We start from the raw sequence: 25,765 nt of genomic DNA on the forward strand, positions 1-25,765 counted from the left end.
AACGTTCTTAAGTGACTCATGTACAGAGAGTCTGAGACCCCATAATCCAGCAGACCCTGTCCTACCCCCTCAAGTTAATAGATTCTAGAACTTGTCTATGACTGATCTATTAAATCTGATACTTTTCTGTCCTTGTACAGTCACCAGAGAAGAAGGTAAAAGAGGAAGAGAGAGGAGGAGACATTAAGGTAGCCCAGAGAGATGTTAAGGAGAGAGACAGGAAACCACAGATAGTGAGAAGGCTCAAAGTTAACAAGATAGATCCAGGGGATAAGGGAAAAGTCTTCAATGCACAAGCCTTTAAAGAAGCAACAGAATAAATGAGAATGTTTATATACTTAATAGTAATCTTACATTAGGAATGTACCTAAGGAAATAACCTTAATGGAATAAAAACCATTTATATCAAGAAGTTTATTTCTACCGTGTATAATCAAAAATTGGAAACATCACAAATGCCCCGTGGAGAAGAATGTTTGGTAGAATAATACATGAAACAGAGTATTATAAAGTCATCAAGAAGTGACAATTATGAAGATTGGCCGTATGGAAAACTACATGATGTAAAGTCAAAAAAAATAAATTTCAAAATTACCTGTATATTACAATCACAACTCCGAATATAAATAAGAACTGAAAAAACTGTATTTGTAGCTTGATTTTGGATCCACACATCCCTGTAATTATTTCTACTTGTTCTCCTTTCCTGGAAAAGTTCAAGAATGAGTTTTCTTTATTTGCTGCCCCCACTTCCTTTCCACCGCATTGTTTCTTGAACCCAGCTCATCAGGCTTGCTTCCTTCTCATTCCACCGTAACTATTTTTGTGAAGATCATCAGTGACTTTACATGGCTCAGTCCAATAGCCACTTCTCAGTCTTTATCGTAATCAACAGCTTTTGATACAAGTGATCATTCCCTTCTTTTAGGGACACCTGCTTCCTGGAAACACTATACTCCTTTTTTTTTATGTACTTTTTTTCTTATATATATATTTTTTTATTTTATAAACATATATTTTTATCCCCAGGGGTACAGGTCTGCGAATACCCTTTTTTTTTTTTTTTTAATTGCACCTCAATGGCCACTCCATCACAATCTTCTTTTCTGGACCTTTCCTGTAATCCCAAACTCTAAACAGCAGAGTGTTCCACAGCTCATTCCCAGATCTTCTCTCTTCCCCAGCCACCTCCAGTCCTAGGTTATTTACTTTTAGTTCTCGTGACTTTAGATTCCATCAATTAATTGTCATCTCCCAAATTATTCATACAGTACAAACCTCCTTTTGAACTTCAGACTCATTAAAACAAAACAAAACAAAACAAAAAAACTGCCCTCTCAATATCTCTACTTGAAACCAACAAGCATCTCAAAATTTTAGCCTCAAAACTCAGTCTGTGGTATACTCCTTAAATCTACTCTTACTTCAAATGCTGTTTCCATTCTTAGAGCTGGAAATAGTTTCTAAAAACTTTGGGGTCGTTTTAGATCTCCTTTTCCCACTCCTGTCCATCTACTAATGTTATTGACTCCAGTTTCAAAATGGGCATGAAAATCAATTACTTACCACTTCAACCGCCACCACCTGATCCTCCATAATCTTTGGCTTGGAATGCCCTCCTACCCCCTAACTGGTGTCCCTGCATCAGTGTTGCCTCCCCATGGTCTATTCTTCAGAGAGCAATGAAAGTAATTGCTTTAAAATGTAAATTTGACCAAGCCACTGATAGGCTCGAAATTCCTCAAAGGCTATCCATGAACTTGGAAGAATGCAAAGCTTTTACTATCTAGTCCCTGGGTGCCTCCCTTATTTCCTATCCCTCTGTAACCTCATTTCCTGTCCTGGTTACCTCATCTTCTATCATACTCTGTCTGAGTCAATGACTTGCAGTCACACTAGGCTCCTTGTTATTTATTTCCTCAAGCTAGCTAAAGAAGCTTCACATCAAGTCCTTTGAATTGGCTATTCCTATTCCCTTGACTAATAATTGCTTACATGAGATAACTACATTGTGCCTCCCTCTTTTTTTTTTTTTAAAGGTCTCTGTTCAAATGTCCCTATATCAAAGGCTGTTCACTGCATATGCTGCTTAGTCTATCCAAATTGTTTACTCCTCTCCTTTCTGATTCTATGTGGCTAATTTCTATTCACTTACTGGTCATCAGATCCGGTGTTACTCCTTCCAAGAAGCCATCACTCGCCCCAAAGTCTAAGTGAAGTTATTTGTTAGTTTCTCTCATAAAACTGTGTTCCCTTCCAATAACCTTTCTCCATTGGTAATTATCCATTCATTGGAATGATCCTTTGATTAATGTTTCCTCATATATGAGATTCTAAGCTCCACGAGAACACTGAATGTCCAGAACTTCACTTAGTGCCTGGAAAATAATGACAAATAAATTTTGGGACTTGAAAAGATGAAAGACTAAGAATCAATGAATAAATGAATCCATGCACATTTTTGTTATATGCAACTCCCAAGGGGGTAGAAAGGCATAATTATTTTTATCTGTCCATTAGTCTAGAGTCATAAACTGTGAGAAGTAAACATGGTGCCTAATAAGAAACAGGACAGTCTTCTAAAATCACAAACAGAAGAAAAGCCTTTTTAAAAAAAAGTCATGTAAAAAAAAAAAAGAGATGAAGCATACCTCTTACTAGACTGCATTTTTCCCATGCCTCATCCTTTTCTTGCACATCTGTCTTGTCTGATACCTAATAAAATACATTTATAGTAACATTACCCAAAAGAGAAATCTGGCCTTTGCCCTCAGCTCCACAAAGGTCATCTAAGTGCTGGGAATGTCCTGCCTGATAAGAGTATATGTTTACCTCGGGGCCTTGAGCCATGCCAGATAGTCTAAGACAACTGTGACTTATGGTGAGGCTTAGAGTCATATATCAGCTCAGCCTCCAGAGGGGCTAGAGATTAAGTTCAGCCATGCAGGAATCAACCATGTCTATATGACCAAGCCACAACTAATACACTAGACACCAAGGTTCAGATCGATTGGCAATATGCCACACATGCTGTCACACAAAGTTGCTAGGAGAGGTTAGCACTGTCCACAAATCCACTGGGAGAGAATAACGGAAAGCTCAACCTGTGAAACTCTCCTGGACTCTGTACCATGTACCTGTCCCCTTGGTAGACTTGAATCTGTATCCTTTCACTGCAATAGGCCACAAATGTGTATCTAATAGCTTTCAGTAAATTCTGTGAGTCCTTCTAGTGACTCATCAAACATTTTGAGTATGATCTTGGGGATGCCCAAACCTTCAACTGATGTCAGAAGTGAAGATGGTCTTGGGGACTCCTGAATTCTGCATAAAGGTATCCAGCTGGGGTTGCATTCACACAAGAAGAGAACAGACAAATGAACCACTGTGGTTTTCTTCTTACATTTTTGATTCATCCTTCTCTAGCTCAATATTAATAAACATGAGATAGACTTTTCACATACCAGCTATATGATCTTGGGCCTAACTTCCCTAAACTTTATTTAACTCACCACTAAATTGCAGAAATAACTGTACTTCACTCACAAGATCATAGTGATACTTAAATGTGAAAAATGCATAATGTCCAATGCCTTGCACACAATTAGAATAGGTGTTCGATGTCATTTCTACTATTGTTATTGTGGTTACATTTGTGAAACTGAATAAAGGACGTCTCATTTAAAATGGAGTCAGGAGGTCAGATGGGGGAGCTGTCACACTCTATGACTCATCATTAATTGCAGACCCCCAACAGGAAGAGACTTACCTTGCATTCCCAATATGAAGAAGACTATTTTACTACTTCAGCAAGAGGAAAAGAATTTCTCCTTGATGCCCAACAAGCTCAGCCAATAAGAAAATACCTCAGCCAATGAGAAACCATCACCTCCCTGAACTCATGCTTTCCTCCAATGGACTTCCATTTAAAGCAGCCCCTCCCACACTCCTCCTTTTCTCTATAAGGTTTCTTTCCTTGGATGTCCAGATCAAAGGTAGTGTCATAGCTTGCATGTCCCAAACTATAATTCCTCAGCTAATCCCAAATAATCCTACTTTGCTGGTAAAATAACTGGCAGTTTTACTTTTAAGGTGGACACTCTCCAGTTTTCCTTCCTTTCTAACCCATAGATGTTGGTATCATCTAAGTTTTTTCCTTGGTCTTTGTACCAAGACTACTAACCTTTCACCCAAATTATTTTTTTCTTCTTCCTGGACATACAGCTAGACCTTATTACCCAGCCTTCCTTGCAACTAGGTATGGCCGTGTGACCAAGAGCTAACCAATGGAACATAAGCATGAGTGACATGTATGGTTTTTAGACTTGGCCCATCAAAACCTCCCACATGCTTCCTCCATGCTCTTTTCCCACACTGGATACTTGAAAAGCCAACCTTGGGGATGATTTCAGAAGCCATCTGGTGAAGATGTAAGAGCAACTGTTTGGGGCATTGAATAACTATGTGAAATAGAGCCCACCTCCCACTCAGCCTACCTGCAACAGTCCTTGTCTGTTACATGAGGGAGAAATATACTTCTCTTCCATGGTGATTGTATGTTTGAGTATCCTATTTATTGCAGCCTAGTCTACACCAACTAACACAGACCTTATATTTTTGTCTGAATTTCCTTTCATTATCTACATCCACCCCCAAGTTACTTATCATATACTGAAGAACATGTCTAACCTGAGTGCTGGTTTCTTCTGCTCTGAACTCTAATTCTGACTTTCTCTCTGATATTTTACAATGCTGCAAAATTAATTCCCTTAGAACATAACAACAGTTTTGCCTCTCTATTGCTCAGGATGCTTAAATGATGTTCTATTATTTATAAAATGAAATCCAAATTTAATCTCACACACTAGACCTTCCACTGACACCAATTTGTCCATCCTTAACCTTCCTTGTATTCACCTTTGCACATTTTCCTCCTTCATCACTCTTCCCTAAATATAGCCATAGCCTCCCTTTTTTGTGCCATGTTTTTTGTTTATTCCATTCTCCCCACCCAGGAATCTCTTTCTCCTCTACACATCCACCTTGAAATACCATCTCAAACAATATACAACTCAGAGTATCCATCTGTGCCAGGCCAAAAAAAATAAAATAAAATAATAGTTCTCCCATTTCTAAATGAAGATAACATTTCTTCTGTATCTGTAAGTACTGAGACAAGTCTTTATAGATATACATATGCTTATATAGATGGATCTGTATAAAGATGGATCTAGCCACCTAAGAGTAGAGCTCCATCTAGGTATAGATTTATAGATACAGATATGATTCCTTGCTCTCAAGTTCTACTGAAGTCCTAGTAATGGTTATAGTTAAAAGGGTATGTGTGTGTATTGGTGGGAAGGGTTTATAGACTTTGAATAACACAGAATGCACTGACACTAGAGGCAATCATTTACACAAAAGGAAGACACTTGCTTATATAAATGTTTTGAAACAGTAGGGAAGTTATAAAGACGTATCTCATGTAAATGTCCTTATAAATTCGGAAAGGGAAAGAACTCTGAACTGTCTCTCCCTGAAAATCTTCATGATGATAATAGGTAGAATTTGTCTAGGATAGTTTAACAAGGATAGTTTAGCTAAGAAGCATGTGGCTATTGAGAACTTGAAATGTGGTTCCCACTAATTGCGATGTCCTGTCACTGTGAAATTCACAGCCGACTTTGAATACTCAGTGTGGGGGGAAAAAAAAGAATGCAAACCTCCTCACAGGTAGTTTTTATACTGATTACATATTGAGATGGTAATTTTTTTATATATTCGGTTGAACAAAACATGGTACTAAAATTAAAATTACATATTTATTTTTATTTTCTCAATGTGGCTACTAGAAAATTAAGAATTATTTTATGGCTCACATCTATTTCTTATTGGGCAGTATTAGCTCAATCACTTGCTTAGAGGCAGAAGCTTAGCCCCAAAGAGACACTTCTCCATGACCTGTGAAACTGTGGGATTCTACGATCTCTCCCAATAGCCAGTGTGACTTAAAATTCTTACAATTTGGTGAACTAAAAGACTATAAGGATGCACGAAATCATGCTAGATCTGCCCCCACTATTAACACGGCAGACCAGTGCCAGGACATTCACTGATTTATAGCTGGTTAGCTCCTCTTGACCTCTCCGCCATCAGATACCTTGATCAACCCGACTTAACAGTTTTTGAAATGGGGATGGGAGTGGGGAAAGGTTGAGGTGAGAGTCACTGTCGGGGACAACACCCAGACCTGAAGGTACAAGAGCTTAGACCTGAAGGCACAGGTTTGCTAGGACCTGCCCCCTGATAAAGACTGAAATGAGAACATGCTTATGCACGCCAACCATACACACCTGCCTCCTCCTGGCGCTTCATTCAACGTTTCTAAAGATAAGATGACCTAGTTTCATAACCCAGTTTAAACCAATCCCGCATGAAGATTGTCCACGTAATCTTGTCCCTGAACAAAGTGGTAGGGTGGTGTATAACTGTGTTATGTTTCTACCTACCTAGGAGAAAGCACTTCTTTTCTTAGCATTGTCAACTAGAGGAAAGAAAATATGGTCTGGATTTAAAATCTGGCTTTGTTTGTGTTGAACTTATTTTCCATAGCCCTCAGGATTGGTGGAAATTTTCCAAGGGGGGAGGAAAAAAATGAACTGAAATTAAAATCGACATTAAAATCAACATGCCCTTTAAGAGAGATCTGGATGGCTTTTCCACCACTGCTTTGAAAGTTGTTTTAGGCAGTGTAAGGGACAAAAACAAATTATAAAACAGTGGAGACAGAGTGAGACCCACCTCCTTGCCCCCTGCTATCATACTAAAAAGAGAGAAGAAATCTCTAAGTACAAATTAAGTCTCCACCGTAGAATCAGGCATGCGACATTTAAGAGAAGACACACATTATCTGTACAACAGACATACTTCTGAAGGAGCTAACTCACTCTAAACCGGAAACCTGGATTCCAGCCCAGGAGATGGGATTTTTTTTTCCTTTTTGAGTATTACTCCTTTTCTGGCAACTTAGCCTGTTTTCCCCAAAACTGGCTTGCCCAGCATGCGTGACTTGGTGTCCATGGGAGCAGCTCCTGAAGGTTGTCACCATGAAGGTGAAGAGGGGAAGAGTGGGGAGGAAGGCGAGCAGACCGTCGCTGTACTCTAAGACTTACACAATGCATCATACTAGGAAAGAGAGTTTAAAAGAGTTACCTGGGATTCATATAGCATAAACCCATTTATTTTCCAAAGGCAGCTTTGGACTCTTTGTCTACCAATCCTTTCAGGAACTGGAGATTACCTGAGGCTGGTCAACTCCCAGTGAAATATCCCCTTCTCACTGATTGAACAGAAAGCTGCAATCAGTTTGTCCCCCCACATCTACAGCCAGAGAGCAGGTAGGCCTGTGATGCTGTGCTCTCCATCGTGAAGAAGAAAAACCAAGGAGAAAACACTGTCCCTCCCTTCAAGGAGCCTGAAATCCAGCTGAGGACCTAGAATAAGAAAGCAACTAAAAACTGCTAATTTGGTTCTAAGATTTATAAGACAGTGAACCATGGGGAGAGGTACTGTGAGGAAACAAAGCAAAAAGTGGGTAAGATAAACAGGACTGGTTCAGTTGAAAAGATGAACATGACCCGGCACAGAGCAAGGGAGGAAATGTCTATAGGACACAGCAATTGCCACTTGTGTCTACTATTGTCACTAGAAGCCTCAGGCAACACGGTAAAGACTCATCAGGCCACTCTTTGGACATCAACATTGAGGGTTCCATCCGGGATGTACATGGAGGGACAGGCATTTGCTCAGGACGCAGGAGGGACTGTTCATGACGAGTCACCAAGAAAATGAGATCAAGTGAGACAGAGAATCTGATAAGTCATAATAACTATTTGAGTAAATCACAGCAAGAGAGAAGTTCCGGGACTTTGAGGAACAGCTAAAAAAAAGAGAGAGATAATACACATTACTAAGTAGGGAAACGAGAATATGAAGATGAGAATATGAATACTTTAAGGGCGTTATTAAGTCTGCGTACCCAACACGTCAAACCGACTCCTACTCTAGTATACCTGGCCCAAGGACACAGGTGCCAAGTCTAGGCTCACCAAATCAGTGCCCTTCGGTGTCTCAGCACCCCCACTAGCCAGCTGCTTCCCCAAGGTCCTTTGCACAAAGATACTTAGGAAACAGTTGCGCCCCTTTCTGAAGACTTTCGCATGAAGTCAAAACAGGACCGCTTTGGGATTCTACAATAAACAGAAATGTAGGGACTAAGCTTTTAATCCCAGTGTTTAATTCTACCCTTACAACTTCACATGCACCATGAAGAGCCTCTGTATCTGTTTTTTCACTGGTGAAATGCAGAGAGGGGGAGTGACATAAGTCAGGGGGTCAGAGTCCTAGAGGCCTTTGAGATGACCCTCCACCCCCCTAAACCCTCCCTCTCATTTGAGAGACACATACAAGGCTCCAAACCGAGATCAGTAAATAGAAAGTGTGAATAAATGAAGATTGATCATTTCAATGCTTTTAGTCCAGGAGAGTGGGCTGGTGGAGGAGGAGAGGCAGTCCTGCTGTTCTTCTACAGGGGGCCGGGCGGGGGGGGGGGTGATGAGGGAATGGCAGAGGCTGGTCAAGCCAGTGGCCTGGGCTTACCCTTGAAGCAGAACACAGAAAATCCTGGTTCAGCAGCTTGCACAGACCAGCAAACTAAGGTGACATAAATGAAAATGGCGAAAAGCCCATTTGTTAGGAAAAGCCAAAAATTTTGAAGCAAGGGCAAGTTTTGGTGGGGGGGGGGCTCTAAAATGTTTTTAGCCATCTGCTTCTTCCTCTCTTCTGAGAAAAATGTTTTACATGGTCCTAATAAGGAACTGTAGTGTTGGTCACTGTTTGGCTTCGGTTCACTAACAGCAGTATCAGCCCACAGTTAATTTTTCTTTTCAGAGTCATATCTTTATAGTTCCTTGCACGTCAGATCTTCAAATATGCCCTCAGATGGACTGTCTTCAGAGGAGGCTCTCAGCGTTCCCTCCATTGTTAAACATCCCCACAGCGCTTCCTGACACGCCATCATTTCCCTGGGGCGCCATGACAGGGCGCCCACAATCAAAGGAGAGGGAGGAAGAAAGAACTTAGTCCTCACTTGTTCTTCCCCTGCTATGTAGTACAGCCTTCCACCACCAGCCCAAAATACCATTCTGATGAAATATTAGAGTGCCTACATCTCTACAGGAATCAGAAAATAATACCTTCTTGCCAAGCTTCGGCTGAAACAGGACACTTCTTTTTAAAAGCCATTTCTGATAACTATTTCCACCGTCAAACAGCAGTGGATCATCCTTCCTGGAGCTCCATGACTCGGGGCCCCTCCATTCCAGGGGTCCACACCTATGTTCTTGCTGTTGACTTCTGGTCTCCAACTGCTTCCCAAACTCCTTGAAGGCAGAAACCCCATCTTCCTCCCCTCAGGATCCCAAGGAACCAAGGCAGGCTCTAGCACAAAGCAGGGACTCAAATGATGAGTCAAATGAATTCATTAATTCATCCCACATTTGATGAATTCATCCCTAATTTTCATCCCAAATAGGGATGAATTCATCCCTAATTTTCTTTCTGATTAAAAAAAAATGGCAGGCTGCGCTGTTTACAAAAACCTTTGACACTTACTGCCACGTTTGATTCTAATAACACCGAGGAAGTCCCCTTAGGCAGGGGCCACAATTGTCTCCGTCTATCGATGAGGACACTCAGACTGAAAAAAATCAAGTGACTTGACTAATATCACACAAAGAACAAAAGGATTTAATGACTTTTTCTATATCAACGATTTAAATTCTCCCTCATTAGGGTCCTACTACTTTGGGTCAGAGGATTGTTTTGGCATCACAAACATTAAATTCACCAGTTTGGGTCCCTGAGTTGCATCATTCTCATCACTGGACCCTGAATGCCTCTCTTTGATCTTATTTATCTACTTGTTTATACATTTAATTCTTTTTAATTACATAAACACTGGTGTGGATAGATTCTACTTTCCATTACGGTTTAAGAGTTTATCAAGGAACAGTCCTGGAATCAAGGGGAAGACCAGGAAGGGAGCTTTTTTCCTGAGCACCAGTGCAGCATGTGCCGGGCCTACCACAGCATTCTCAAGCCTCTCATCGAGGAAGAAGCTGCATCCCAGCTGAGCCCAATCTTCTGCCAGGTGCTTCATGAAGGTAGGCAGCATACCAAGGCATGGGTCCAGAATGTCAAGTAAGAATGTCACTACGTGTGTGCTTGGGAAAGAGGAAGAATTGTTTTAATATAAAAGGACATTAAATCATGGCTTATGGACTAAAAAAATATTTTAATTAAAAAAAAAAAAAGAGGGGCGCCTGGGTGGCTCAGTGGGTTAAGCCGCTGCCTTCGGCTCAGGTCATGATCTCAGAGTCCTGGGATCGAGCCCCCGCATCGGGCTCTCTGCTCAGCAGGGAGCCTGCTTCCTCCTCTCTCTCTGCCTGCCTCTCTGCCTGCTTGTGATCTCTCTGTCAAATAAATAAATAAAATCTTTAAAAAAAATAAAATAAAATAAAATAAAAAAAAGAAAAACCTCTTTTCCGACCCTGCCATGCTCTTTCATATGGGAGAATATGGATTATCCCCACTATTCAGCTCAACTACCACTGCTAAACAAGAACCACTCTCAAGACCAGAGCGGCGGAATTGTAGGGAAGTCCTCCTCTACCTTCATGCTGCTCCCTACATTCATTCCTCCAGGAAAGGACAAAGTTTTTCAGTTCACAGTGATCGATGTCTTTGACCAAGAACCTGACTTGCTGAGGACCCTCATAAATTTATTCTGATTAATTTAAGAAGTTCAGAATGCAATCTTCAGCTCAAGTTTCTATGGATGTCTTTTGGTTAAAATTGGCGATTATACCGAACCCACTGATGCCAGACCCATCTACCTTTGTATTGGAGACAGAAATATATCAGATGGGAGGGCATGAAGTCCCTAAAATGTAAAATGAAATCATCTCCTGTCAGGGAAAAACGAACAAACAAACAAAAAATTAAAAAAACAAGCTTCTTAAAGGAAAAGAAGGCAGTCTGAGCTGAGGAGACTAAGCTTAGATGATACAAAGTTGCTAAGGGTAGGCTCTACTCATCGTCAAGTGGGCAAGAACAATAAAGCATGTGCCCAGAGTTACTTCCGATCTCACAGCTGCAAACCCAGGCAGCAGTGCCTCCAATGATTCATGGCGTTTTTATTTTAGTCTGAAACGCATCCGATTTCATACACAGGAGCTATGTTGCTGGAGGATTGAGAAGGGAACTATGGTTTAGGCATCTGAAGATGGGTCAGTGAGCAATATTGGAAATGAGTAAGTCTTGCTTTGTAGCCACAGGGATCCTGACAATGAGAGAGACACACATGCAATTGAATGACATTGAAATGAAGAAGCCAACACCTACGCTCCAGTCCAGAGTCGCTCTGGGCTCCTTCGCCGGGCCGTTTGCCACAGGGAGGCTGAGGGCATGTGCGGGAACCAGGTGCTGTAGGCCTGCCCGGGAGATGGCTTTCCTGCAGCCAGAAGGAAAACAAAACAAAACAAAAAACAAAACAAAACCAAAAAACACACAAAGAAAAAACAACATCAGAAGGTCATACACAGTAAAAAAATCTCCCCAGGGTAAAAACAATGCCTGCGTTAGTCTTCCACATGCAAAACCCTTTGCAAATGTATTAGAATCTATGTCTCTGAAGTACGCGGCCAAGGCCGGGTGGTTGGGGGCAGGTATCAAAAGACAGGGAGGTTGAGGGGACCCCTTTGAGGGTAGCACTGCTTCAGAGATAGAAATTAAAATATAAGCCCCTATTCAGGGACAGGGCAGAATGCAGGTCTGTTTACCAAAAAGAAAAAAAAAAAAGACCGAGGGCCCGGGTGGTCACAATACTTGGACAATTTTAAAGCTGTCAGAGGCTAAAGGCAAGAAAAGTGGGCTGGTGGAGTCTTCTATGGAAATCCCTCCATCTCCCCACAAAGTGGTCTCCAAGCAGGGCACAGCACCAGCTTCAGTCTTGTTCCTCTCAAGAACGTCCTCCCTCCTCCCTGCAGAGGACTCCCGCAGAAAGCTTGAAGTTCCAAATGGTTAAAGACTGACTGGTAGCGGCCAAGACAAGGCCCATGCTTAGAGGCCGCGATCTTACCGAGGCCCACGGAAAGAGAGAACCAGAACATGGGGCTTCGATTAGGTTTGGCACCTGGAACACAACAGAATGCAGGTCAGAAAGAAGGGGGAATGAATTGGGAGAGGTTGAGAAAGTCAGCCCTGACCTTGGTCTACAAAGATAAGAAATGAGAGGAGTTGCTTTAGCAGGCAAATACGACAAGGACAAGGTGAAGGGACGGGAAGGGAGATGAGAGCCTGGTGGACAGAATGAGAACAGCACGATGGAGGAAGAAAGTGGGGAGAACTTGTGATACCGTCATTAATCATGTTAAGTTTAACTGCTGCACCGCTCCATGAAAAATGCCAGACAAGGGTCTCAAGCGTCAATATCAGCGGTGATTCATGAATTAACCAGGGGCTCCCTGGAAAGGAGAGGGGTTTTCCCCTCTGCAGGGGTGTCCACGTGTGCTTTGAGAATCACCTGAACTAGAATCAGGTGGGTCTTATGACCCTGCGGACGAGTCCTGTGTAGGTCTGAGGCCGAGGCCCAGAAATCTGCATTGACACATGCTTCCTTCTGTGAGCTAAAGTTTTCAAGCCGCTCCATGAGAGTGTGGAAAGGCTTTAATCTAAAGAGGCTGTGAGATGGAGAATCTCCCATATGCACCCTGAGGAAAGCAAAATCTAAGAACTTAGAGACAGATTTCAGGTTAACGCCTGATTTGCAGATGACTGGAAAACTCTCTCTCAACCAATGAATATCCACCGAGATTGTCTCCCCATCCTCAAGCCACTGAACTGCTGCTTGGACTCAGGCTAGATTCCCTGCTCTTTGCACTCCTGGCCATAAAAACAGCCCACCCCAAATTGTTAACATTCTTGCCCGTGGTTTGCTACGGTTTTTGTGTCCTGAACTGCAACTCCCATGCTATTCTCGAATAAAGTCAATTTCTGATAATTCAAGCTTGCCTTGGTTTCCTCTTTATTTGGGTTGGCAAGAGCAAATACGTTTGGGCAAGTGGGGAGCACTAACTTACCCAGGCCCATCAAAGCGGGGGAGCCCTGAAGGAAAGCATCAACAACTTCATTCTGTACTTTATCCCCATTAGTTCTCAGCACCCTATCTCAGAGGATGCGAACACAGCAGTAGAATCTGCCGTCTCAGACACAGGACCTGCAGATACACAGGGTTCCCAGGGAGGCCCAGATCCTCAGACTCCTTCACCCATCTCACTATACAGAGGAACAAGGCTGCGGACAGGTAGACGTGGGGGAAAGGAAGGCAGCGACTGCCAGATGTACGGTGAATCCCATCATGACTGAGCCGGGGAAGGGAAAGGAACTTGCCGGGGGAAGGGAAAGGAACTTGCCGGGGAAAGGGGGAGGCATGAGAGCAGAATGTAAAAGCTCCCTTGGAATCTAAAGGCAGGTGATCTCTCTGTTCTGTTCCCTGATCTCTGCAAACTCCACCCAGAAATGGAATTTGTAATTGACCAAGATCAACAGTAGCCTCAAAACCCACAGAAAGGTTGGGTAGAATCCAAAAAGGAATCCAAGATCGTGCAGCCATTGATCAACCGCCAAGTGTGTCTAAGAGCTCAGCAAGTGCCCCACTCTTTTCTCCCCCACCCCCCGCTCTCATATTCCCACACGGGAAGTCTTAGAAATAACATCAAGGTCTTTAGTAGTCGAAAGTGATCCCATCAAACTTGCCAGTAGCCTACTTTCGGAAGCTCCCACTGGGTCACACACAATGTACTTGCTTTATATAATCCCCCAAAGAGTCGTTACAAGTGTGTAGACCTTTAATGAAGACATTCTGCTGACACAATCCTCTCTTTCCACAAGGCAAATAATTAACAACATCCATTTTGGCCCCTTCACCGACACTGACTCTTTTGGGTTCCCAGAGCCAATTCCAAAGTTGGAAGGTTCCCCCAACATCAAGCAATTCTCAGACACCAGCAGGGTGTCCCAGAATTCAACTTAATTCTGACACTCTCTACCCAGAGCTAACAGGTCTAGGGTTCAGTCCTACAGGACCTCTCCCCACCCCCACTTCAGATGCCAGTCACAAGCCCCAGGCTATTACCTGGGCTTCTGGCCAACCAGCTCCAGATGGGAGGTTCCAATGACCTCCTCCTTAGGTTTGATTCATTTGTTAAAGTGGCTCACCAAACTGACAGAAACACTTACTTAACGTTTATCCATTTACTAAAGCAGAGGATGAAGGATATGAATCCACAGTCAGCCGAAGGGATACAGAGGGGTGACATATGGGGAAGGGGTGTGGGGCTTCCATCCCCTCTCCAGGGGCTTCCTTCTTCCAGCACCTCCACCTACTCACTGAAAGTCTCTGAACCCCACTCTTCTGGGGTTTTAGGGAGGCTTTATTATATATGCAAGAATGATTAAATCATTGGCCATTGGCTACTGATTGAACCTTCAGCCTCTCTCTCCTCCTGGAGGGAAAAGGGATTGGGACGGAAAGTTCCAACCCTCCCATCACAAGATCAGTCCTCAGGGCAAACAGCCCCCACCTTGGGTGGGGTACAAAGGCACCTTCATTAACATAATGAAAAACTCTTTTGCCCTTATCACAGGTTTCAGGAGTTGTGAGCATAAGTCTGTGGATGAAGACCAAATAAGTATGAGAAATATATTTTGGTCATCTGGACGACCAGATATATATTGCTTATAAATCACAGTATCACAGGGCTTTACCCCAAAGTATGTTCCGTTCCACTGAGCAATAAGGAAAGAACACTGGAAGATTCTTATATGGTGCTCCTTCGTGGCCCATGCATTTTTCTTGACCCGAGTTCAAGGAACTGTGCAACATTTTTCTTTAGGACTTTCCTCTGGCTTTGAAGGAGGCTGTATGTGATTCCAGGTCATGGTTTTCATCACAAGAAAATCGGATCTCCTTGATGTCAGAATCTATAGGTCCCACCTTTGGTTCCTTAAGGTAACAAACAGTGCCTGAGCACAAGGCCTTGAAGGAGCTGAAGAATACCTAAATCTTGAGTAAATGAGGAAAAAGACAAGTTCTTCATCTTTTTTTTTTTTAAGATTTTATTTATTTATTTATTTGTCAGAGAGAGAGAGAGAGCGCGCGCGAGAGTGAGCACAAGCAGATAGGGTGGCAGGCAGAGGCAGAGGGAGAAGCAGGCTCCCTGCTGAGCAAGGAGCCCGATGTGGGGCTCGATCCCAGGACGCTGGGATCATGACCTGAGCCAAAGGCAGCGGCTTAACCCACTGAGCCACCCAGGCATCCCACAAGTTCTTCATCTTTTCATGAACAGCCACAGAGAGCTGTGGTCAGAATGAGAAAGAAGGGAGGGAACACAATTCTGTGAGCACAGTGGACACCACGGGACAAATGAGTTAGTTGAACCGGCTAGAAGTTGGAGACTCTGACCACCAAAACCTGTGTTCCTAATGAAAACTGCCAGGAGGGACACACTGCCGAAATAACCAGATTAGGGTGGGAGGGCTCAGTGTGTCTCCAGAAGAGCACCGTGGTAGTAAGGGAACAGACCGACAAACCCTCAACCATGACTCAGCCCGGCAAGGAAAGCAGAGTCCATTGGCACTCTTGCCCAGCCCGAGAACAGAAATGAGTACGTAAGGCCTCTTGCTGCCTATTGATCCCTGGTCGTCGATAATAAGGGCGGTTTCCTGTACCATGACTAGAGGAAAATTGTATACGTACGACACACATAAACACTTATGAGGAGGAAGATAAGTAAGAACCATCAGAGGGGTCCTGGTTTGTAGCTGCAAAAGGGCCTCACAAGAGGTTATTACATTAGAAGGAGGACAGGAGAAAGATTCGTAGGTGATGAGGAACAGAAGGCCGGCTGAGGAGAAAACGGAAGCTGACACCCTGCAACCTTCCCCCCTCCCCACTCCAGGATGGGGCACGTGTGACATTCTTCCAGGAATCTCCCATCCTATGTGAAATACCTTGCCAGAGGGGAAAAACAACCTTATTCTTGTAGGTCCTCTTTAGCATATGAAAGTTCTGTTGAAACCTTTCCCCCAACCGCATGCTCTATAACCTGCCGCCCCTCACAACCCTGGGGCAGCAGCTCTTTCTGCCGCAGGTCCTGTCCTTGCGCCTTAATAGACCACCACCATTTTGCACCAAATTGACGGCTCAGGGGAAGTGAGCTGGGGGAAATCAGAGGGGAGGATGAACCCTGAGAGACTGTGGAATCTGATAAACAAACTGAGGGTTTTAGAGGGGGGAGAGGTGTGGGGGGTTAGGTGAGCCTGGTGGTGCGTATTGTGGAGGGCACGTATTGCATGGAACACTGGGTGTGGCGCATAAACAATGTATTCTGGAACACTGAAAAGAAATTTTAAAAAGAAATAAAAATTTAAAAAAAAAAAAAAAAGAATTCTTTCAGGGCACCTGGGTGGCTCAGTGGGTTAAAGCCTTTGCCTTCGGCTCAGGTCATGATCTCAGGGTCCTGGGATTGAGCCCCGCATTGGGCTCTCTGCTCAGTGGGGAGCCTGCTTCCTCCTCTCTCTCTCTCTCTCTCTCTCTCTCTCTGCCTAGTTGTGATCTCTGTCAAATAAAAATCTTTAAAAAAACAAAAAGAATTCTTTCTTGGTCCTCGGCTCTGGACCCCACCCCTGAACCTCCCGATGTTCTAAAACTTCATCATAGGTACTACAGCGAGGCAGGGGGTGACTTCTGATGGCAGCTTTTTCCTCTTTTTAAACAGCCATGTGAGAACATTCTTCTCTCCAAGAGCTCATATATGCACACACTTTACGTTCCAAAATAAGAAAGCAACTGAATTCTTTCAGACCTCAAATAAAATGAGTGTAAGCTATTTTTCTATGTGGGTTCATCTTGGTTGTAGAAGATGACATTTCAAAGTGGTCGAATTTGGGGTGTGCTGAGTTGGCAGGGGCTTTACGTTACAGTATGGTTCAGTAAAAAAAAAAAAAAAAAAATTGATGGGGTTTCAACTTCATTTTTTTCCCTCCCGCCCAGAATCCTCCCAAACCTATAATCAGACAGTGAGATGGCGGTGGTCCTTCCTATCAATTTTACAACAACACTTTGTTGGGATGGCTATGATGGCAAAAGAATCTTGGAAAAGGACAACTGTGGTATTAACTGGGAAGCAGAAACGAAAAGAAAATATTCTATAATGCAGTTTTAGGCGCACAAAGTCATGGTTAATGTCAATTACCTGCCATGAAAAACCTCAAACATATTTAAAGTATAAAAGCCATCATACATTTCAAATAGCATTCTATTATTTCCTCCACTTCATTCAGTAAGACTACAAACTGCTAAAGGACAGGGCTCAATTCATCCCCTAATCTTATTATATTCTGGCCCCGGGGTAGACACAGCAAATATTCAATAAATGCTTTCTGAGTTAATGAATGAACTTGACCAAAAAGCTAAGCAAAACAGCTTGCTGATTAGATCAAGGGTTGAGAAATCTGATTTAGGAAGATTTGAATTATATGCCAGGCTGTGCATTTCGGTGATATACTTTGCAGAGAGGGCCAGAAATCCTTCAAAGCAGCTCTTTAAAGAAAAAGGCAAAAGAGGTAGAATTCAGGGTTAAGAAGCCTGAGAGATATAAAAACGGCTTTGTGATCAACGTAAAATAAAATCCTATTGCTGTGACATTTGTAAAGGGCATAGGATAGTGTTAATATTTCTATAACGTATTTATTGAAATAAATGTGTAGCATATACTCTTTATAAGAAAATTTTTAAAAATTTGTGGGAAAACATGTAAGTGGTTATTTAGCCAGGATACCCTCTAATTATCCGATTTGCAATTTTCTCTCAATTCGCTCTGGTTCCACCCTGATTCCACATTAATATGGCTCCTATATGCAGTCCATCCCCATCTGCCAACTCTCTTTCTGGGTGATTCTATGAATAGAATAGAATGAGGACCCCACCTGCTGAGCAGAGAAGCAAGCACCAAAGGAAACAAAAGTTTCCTTAGGGGCAAATGGGCGGCTCAGTTGGTTAAGCATCTACCTTCGGCTCGAGTCATGATCCCAGAGTCCTGGGATCAAGCCCCATGTCAGTCTCCCTCCTCAGTGGGAGCCTGCTTCTCCCTCTCCATCCCAGTCATGCTCTCTTCTCCCTATCTCTATCTTTTTCTCTCAAATAAATAAATAAACCTTAAAAAAAGAAAAAAATTTCCCTTAGCTAGGATGTCTCCTAAGAGAAGCAACTGACGTGGAGATTGGTGAACTCATCTCCTCGTTTTACAAAAGAAACGGCTGCTAGACAGGTAGTTCGTACCTTGGTTTAATTCCCCAAGTGCCTCAAAAGGGATCTTCATCACTGTGTATGGGTTGGTGAGCTTTCCCCCATACATGCTATTTTGTTACTAATTTTTTTATATTCAAAGCAGCCTACAATACTCCTTGGTTGATCTAGAGAGCTGCCTGCAATGTTAAGGACAGTCCACAAGATTGGAAAAAACAAACAAACAAACAAACAAACAAAAACTGTCCGAAGCCCCACACAAACTCCAAATATACCACCAGCGATTTATTTAGGGGAACAAATCTTGTGTGATTATTTGAGCCTAAATCCTAATCCGTATTACACATGAATGCAAAGTAGTTTTTGACCATTTTAAGGTGCACTGAAATTTTTGCGAACGTAATTATTGAAACAAAGGATTTTTTCCGCTTCTTATGGATTGTAAGTCATTCAAAAAATTGCTTCCTGTGTTGACTCCTCAACACGGTACTCCTGTATTTACGTTTTCGGCTGTTACTTTCACAGTGATTCCCTGAGAGGGGTGCCCAACCTTGGCCTATAGCGGAGCTTGACATCAGTCTATTGAAAAGCACGGACTGCATGGAGCACTGGGTATCATACGCAAACAATGAGTCATGGAACACGCCATCAAAAACTAATGATGTACAGTACGGTGACTAACATAACATAATAAAAAAAAATGAGGAAAAAAAAAAAAGCTTCCCAGGTATTTCTAATGTGTATCCAGGGTTGAGAACCACATTCTACATAGTTGTGCAAGCATGTGACTCCTTCATTACATCTGCCAATGTGACTAAGCCCTGGCATTTACACATTGAAATATATTCATTCATTCAACGACGTATTTACTGAATGTCTGTTTTATACCAAGCACCGTTCTAGATGTGTAAGATTCATGAATGAACAAAACAGGCATAAATCACTGACTTTGGGAAGCTTATATTCTAGCAGGAGGTACATTTTGCCAGGTACAGAATCATTTTACAGATATTACATATCCTTCACAACAATGAGGGAGGTACTTTTATTATACTCTATTTTATAATTTAAAAAAATGATAGCACAGAACAGTTAAGCTATGTGTCCAAAAGCACCCAGAGAGGAAGAGGTGCAAGTGGGATTTGAATCCAGGCATCTAAATCCACATTGCACATACTTAACCATGACACAACCCCACACTACTATGAAATGCTGACAGCACACAGGTATGTAGCAAAAAGACATGCAATACGGCTAGACTCTTACTACGCCCAATTTCCAACTGCCTCAGTTATAAATGTCCCAGCTCCACAACTAGAACAGAAGCTTCTCCCAGAAAGAGGCCAATCTGGGAGGCATCCAAGTGTATAGATTAAGAACACACTTGACCTTACCAATCACTAGCTATACAGTCGAGGTGCTTGAACTCTCTAGCCCTGGTGTCCTTTTATGTCAAATAAGAACAATGTTGCTAAACTCCAAGACAATTTTTATTTTATTTTATTTTTTTTTAAAGATTTTTATTTATTTGACAGAGATCACAAGTAAGGCAGAGAGGCAGGCAGAGAGCGGGGAGAGGGAAGCAGGCTCCCTGCTGTGCAGAGAGCCCGATGCAGGACTCCATCCCAGGACCCGGAGATCATGACCTGAGCCGAAGGCAGAGGCTTAACCCACTGAGCCACCCAGGCACCCTCCGAGACAATTTTTTTTTAAAAAAGTGTGTAGGACACTTGGCACGCAAGCAGCACAGAAAATATTCACTACCATTACTATTCTCCTACATACACTGGCAGCCCCACAGCGTCTAGCCAAAGGTAGGTATATGGTGAATCTCTGAATAAATATGTGCTTTTTATTTGATTCCTGTCAAATATTCCAAGTTCCCTGGACGCTTCCGTTCATCCAATAAACATTTAACAAGCTTCCATTATGTGTCAGACAGTTCAAAGGGGTTATTCAAACAGCAGGTCCTTCTTCTACACACGGCAAATAATACCACAGTTTCCAAAGAAATCATTCGTCCCCCACAACCTGACTACCTGCCCAGGGAAAATTAAAAAGCACCGTACTCTCCCCTCAGACAAATTTACCAATGTGTTTTTTAAAATGCCATCCAAATGCCATTAAAATTATTTATTTAATTGTATTCATGAAAATAAAAGCCACACCAAAAAAGGCATTTTTGGTTGTTGTTGAATCTGTAAAGCACTGGGGCTGCTAAGTGCCCCTGAGAACTTGTGAACTCATCTGTTAAACAGGATTTATTTCCCAAGCCTCATTCATCACAACTACATTCCTACAGCAGCACCAGCATGGACTTGTTGTGAGATGTGGCAATAAACCTCATCTTAAAACAAGGAGAGAGATTTCCCAACTGGATTCATCGGGAGTTAATGACATTCTTCTTAAGGTATCTGAGGGTAAAAAATAAGCCTTGGGAATGGAGAAAAAGAATCAGACTGTGATGGGTTGAACAATGACCTTACTTGGATATAGGGTCTTGACAGAGGTAATCAAGTTAAAATGAGGCCATGAGGTTGGGTCTAAGCCAATATGACCGACGTCTTTATAAAAAGGGGAAAATTGGACATGGACACACAGAAGAACACTGTGTGAAGATGAAGGCAGAGACCAGGGTGATGTGTCTACAAGCCAGAGAAGTTCAAATGTTGCCAGCAAACCACCAGCTGCCAGGGGAGAAACCCCAAAGAGATTCTTCCTTCCAGACCCCAGAAGGAAACAACCCTGCCAGGCCCTTGATCTCAGACTTGTGTTCTCCCAAACTGGGAGACAACACATTTCTATTGTTTGAGCCACTGGAGCGTGTGGTACTTCATTACAGCAACCCTGACAAGTACGCTTACTTCCAAAACAGACCCAAAGTTTGGATGTCGTATGAGAGGGTTTGGCTAACTTCAGAATGTTGACTTCTCTTTTCCAGTTGCCCCCTGGGACTTTGGGTACCTTCCTTTTATAATGCTACCTTTCAGAAACTAACAATATTTAAACAGAAACACATTCCTATGAAAAGCCACTGTTAAAAATGACATTCTCATACAAATAGATAGTGAGCAAGTGACGAAGTTTTTTTTTTTTTTAAGATTTTATTTATTTTATTTGGCAGACAGAGATTACAAGTAGGCAGAGAGGCAGGTAGAGAGAGAGAGGAGGAAGCAGGCTCCCTGCTGAACAGAGAGTCTGATGCGGGGCTCGATCCCAGGACCCTGGGATCATGACCTGAGCCGAAGGCAGAGGCTTTAACCCACTGAGCCACCCAGGTGCCCCAACGAAGTTTTATTTAACTCATTGAGGTAGCCAGCAGCAAAGACAAATGCAAAATCAAAGTGTGTATAAGAAATGAGATTTATGATAGAAAAGAAATATCTAAAAAGATTGTTAAATAAAACAAATGAGCAAAGGGAAAAAAGAGAGAGAGAGGCAAACCAAGAAACAGACTCTTAACTATAGAGAACAAATTGATGGCTACCAGGAGGGAAGGGCAGGGAAATGGGTAAAACAGGTGATGGGGGTTAAAGAGGGCACTTCTAATGAGCACCGGCTAATGTATGGAAGTGTTAAATCATTTATTGTACACCTGAAGCTAACATTACTGTATTATTAATATTGCTGTATGTATGCATGAATTTAAATAAGTTTTAAAAATGCAAAATAAAATAATTGCTAAATCAGATGTGAAATTAGCTATCTTTCTACAGGTCGATAAAAACTTAACCTCTGTGGCATTAACTTTTCTCGTGGTCTACCAAATCACAACTCATCAGTTTTTCATAGGTTAACCTCTTCTATCTTATGGGGATATAAACTCTTAGCCCCTCCATCAGTTTGGGATTATTAATCAAATATAGAGAGACAATGAAATTACAGTGCCCAGAAGAATCAGGTAAGAGTCAGTTACTCAGTAACAAGGTTCTACTTCTATTGGAGCAGGCTACTTAGAATATGTTCTAGTAAGATAAATTAAAAAAATAATAAACTTAAATAATTTTAAAAAGTCAACCATGTTTCCATTGTCAAAATTTGGGACGATTTTATTTTCACTACTCATGGTTCAAGTTATTATATAGAATTCCTTGTGTAGGTCCATGCATGTCTGGAATATTCTAGAAAATCTCCTAAAATAAATGATCTCACTCCCCAAATAATAATAATAACAATTTATTCCCTACCTTCTTCAGTTTCCACAATTCTAGCTATCTTGTCTTCGCTTGGCAACTGATTCTGAGACAGAAGCATTCAGTTTACTGGAGAATTGGTGAGGGAAACAGAACTGGCAGTGAGAAGCTGAACTGTGATGCAATTGCCACAAAGTCTGTAGCTGATCGAACATGAGGTTCTGGAGCTGGAATGGCCCTCCAGAACTGTTCTAATTTCCGGCAGAGACGAGACCTTGCAACTCCACATCCACCAGTCTTTGGGTATCGGCAGCCCCTTGGGAGAGCGTAACCATGGACTAGAGATTGTCTTACACAGGGGCCATGCCCAAGAAGGGGTACAGCTATAGACCATCGGCAGCCAAGGTTCCCAGAAGCTGGAAAGAGGAGCGCTTCAGTCCTGAGAAGGCATGTGGGCAGGAAAACAAGCATCCACTACACACTTCTAATACTACACACTTCTAATACTCATGATGAACTTAGGAAATGGGTAATTTTATCATGCCCATCTTGCTAATGGAAAAACTGACATTAAGCAGTCAGAATACTTATATAAGCTATACAGCTAAATAAGTAATAAGGCCAAGACTGGAGCCCAGATGTCTGGCTCCAAAGGCTCCATCGCTCTGCATGCCCCATAAAAGGGAAAGAGAGAAGAGAAGGATCCAGAGATAGCACAAGATCTGGGTGTGCAATGGACTGAAAGTGCCCACTGAAAATGCCCTGGTGTCAGGGTGTCCGAAGGACATTTTAAAAATACCATCTAACATTCAAGTGGAAGTTGCCAGATGCTGTGATGGAAATGCATTCTTCATCTCCTCCTCCATATTTTCCACCTGCACCTAAATCTTCAGGGAGGCCTCCTCCTTGTCTTAAAGGCAGTGGAGTTTTATGAATGTGGAATTTAAAGCAGCTGAATTTTACATCTAGGTCAATGAATACAGAATAAATGTTGCCTACTGGAATAGAAGGATAATCCAAAACTGAACAAATTTAGAAAAAGCATGGGCCTGAGAACAGAAATAACCTTAAGAACATAAGCCCTCTGGGAATCACAGAAATTCTAGGGGAAGGGATTTGGATTTCCATAGGGTTCTTCCCAATAAAACTATCAACGGGAAGAATTTAACATTAGAGCCTCCTGCTTCATTTCCATGCTAACACACCATCCTCTACCCTTCGATTTCCATTACCCTGCACCTACAATGCCTCAACCACAATCTTTCTCCACTGGTGGTATCAATGAATAGCTCCCCCCACACAATTCTGTCAACTGAAGGGAGTTTAGGATGTGTCTCTCATAAGAGTGGCTGCGTTCTCAAAAGGAACTCATAAAAATGCAAAAACTTGCATGACCCAAAGGAACGGAGTCAAATGACATTCAAAGCAGTTAAAACAATTTTCCTAAGGCATAATCCAGAATACTGTAAATATAAATGAGGTCTGGGTGGGAGGTTGGGGTTAGAAGCAGAGACCTATTTACCTACTTTGAGGTCAGCCCTAGGCATAATGGCTAGGTTTACAGAGAGACCCAAGAGCATACCTATATGTTGAGAAGACACTGCCAACTTCTATCAGTGAGGGAAGGGTCCTGGCAAAAATAAATCAAAACAAAACAAACAAACAAAAAAACAAAACTGAATTCACCTCCAATTATTCCAATAACGAGACTTTAATAAAACAACTTGTTAAAGGTAGAATTAGGGGAAAACCACTATAATCTCAAGAACTACAATAAAGCTAAAGAAACCAAGAGCAGGAGCATGTGGTATTAGAGAAAAGGGATATCAAGACACCATGAAACCAGAGAACAGCTTTATGGTTGTCTTGGTGCAGTAAACCAGAGTATAAACTCACCCAACTCTTAGCCTTCTCCTTAGCAGACATAAGAAGTCCAGGCACATCAATCTGTTCTCGTGTTTCTTATTTTTCAAATCTTTTTGTCACATTTGCAACTCTACTAAATTCTGAGCTCAACTTGGCTCTCCACTGTATCTCTGAGTGCTAGGTAGACAGCAAAGTGACTTATTTGAGGTCAAATAGCTAGCTGGTGGCAAAGCCAGGAATAGAAATCAGGTCTGTTCATCCAGCTCAGTTTGTCTATATTATCATTGTATGACCTCTGTCCATCCCATCCGGTCTGGCCTGCAGGTGGACATTTTCTTTTCATTTCCCTGTCTCCCTAGCAACTAACTCATCACTCCCCGGATCTTCATGATTCACATATGTGTTGTAGGCCTACTTGCGAAAGAAAGAAAGAAAGAAAGAAGAAAGAGGGAGGGAAGGAAGGGAAGGAAGAGAAGGAAAGGAAGGAAGAGAAAGAGAGGGAGGGAGGGAGGAAGGAAAGAAGAAAAAGAAAGAAGAGAGAGGAAGGAAGGGAGGGAGGGAAGGAGGAAGGAAGGAAGGAAGAGAAGGAGAAGTAAGGAGGGAGAGAGGGTCTAGCAGACAGCCAGAAAAGGAGGGCAGGAGACAGAGAGAGAGAAAGAGAGGGAGGGAGGGAGGAAAGAAATGTACAAAGAGAAAATAAATAATGATAAAAACGTTCAATAAGCCAGAGAGAGGAAAAAAAAAATGTCCTCCATGTGATATAGTGTATGTACAAAAAAATCTTCACACGACATCATACATGATGCTAAAGATCAAACACTTTCCCCCTAAGATTGAAACAAAGTAAGGATGTCTATTCACACCAGTTCAGTTCCACATTGTACTGGAAGTCCTAGCCAGTGTAGTGAGAGGAGAGAGAGAGAAAAAGTAAAGAAGAGAAAAAAGCATAGAGACTGGGAATAGAAAAGGAAAACCATCTTCATTTTCAGATTGTATGACCATGTAGAATCTCTAATAATCTACAAAATCTACCAGAACTAATGTGTGACTTTACAGTTTTAGTATATGGAAGCTATATACAAAATTCAACTGTATTCCTATATATAAGCAACTACAGATTGAAAAATAAAATTTTCAAAATACTATTAACAATGGCATTCAAGAACATGAACTATTAAGGGATAAATTTAATAAAGTTTGTATAAGACCTTACACTAAAAGCTAGGGAAACATTACTGAGGAAAATTAAAGAAGCTGTAAATGAATAAAGGTATTATATTTGTGTGCTTAAAGACTCAATACTGTTAAGAAGTCAAATTTTCCTGGTTTTAACATTTTA

General features: G+C 42.1%; 1 protein-coding gene across 1 annotated transcript in view; it reads right to left on the minus strand.

Moving 5' to 3' along the window:
- Positions 1-25,765, minus strand: part of DGKI (diacylglycerol kinase iota) — a 447,257-nt gene that overhangs the window by 282,637 nt on the left and 138,855 nt on the right. The window contains 1 exon segment of the mRNA XM_047695648.1: positions 11,464-11,572. Within this exon segment, the coding sequence (XP_047551604.1) occupies positions 11,464-11,572 (109 nt within the window).

The sequence above is a fragment of the Lutra lutra genome, chromosome 11 (assembly GCF_902655055.1).
Source record: "Lutra lutra chromosome 11, mLutLut1.2, whole genome shotgun sequence".
NCBI lineage: Eukaryota > Metazoa > Chordata > Mammalia > Carnivora > Mustelidae > Lutra > Lutra lutra.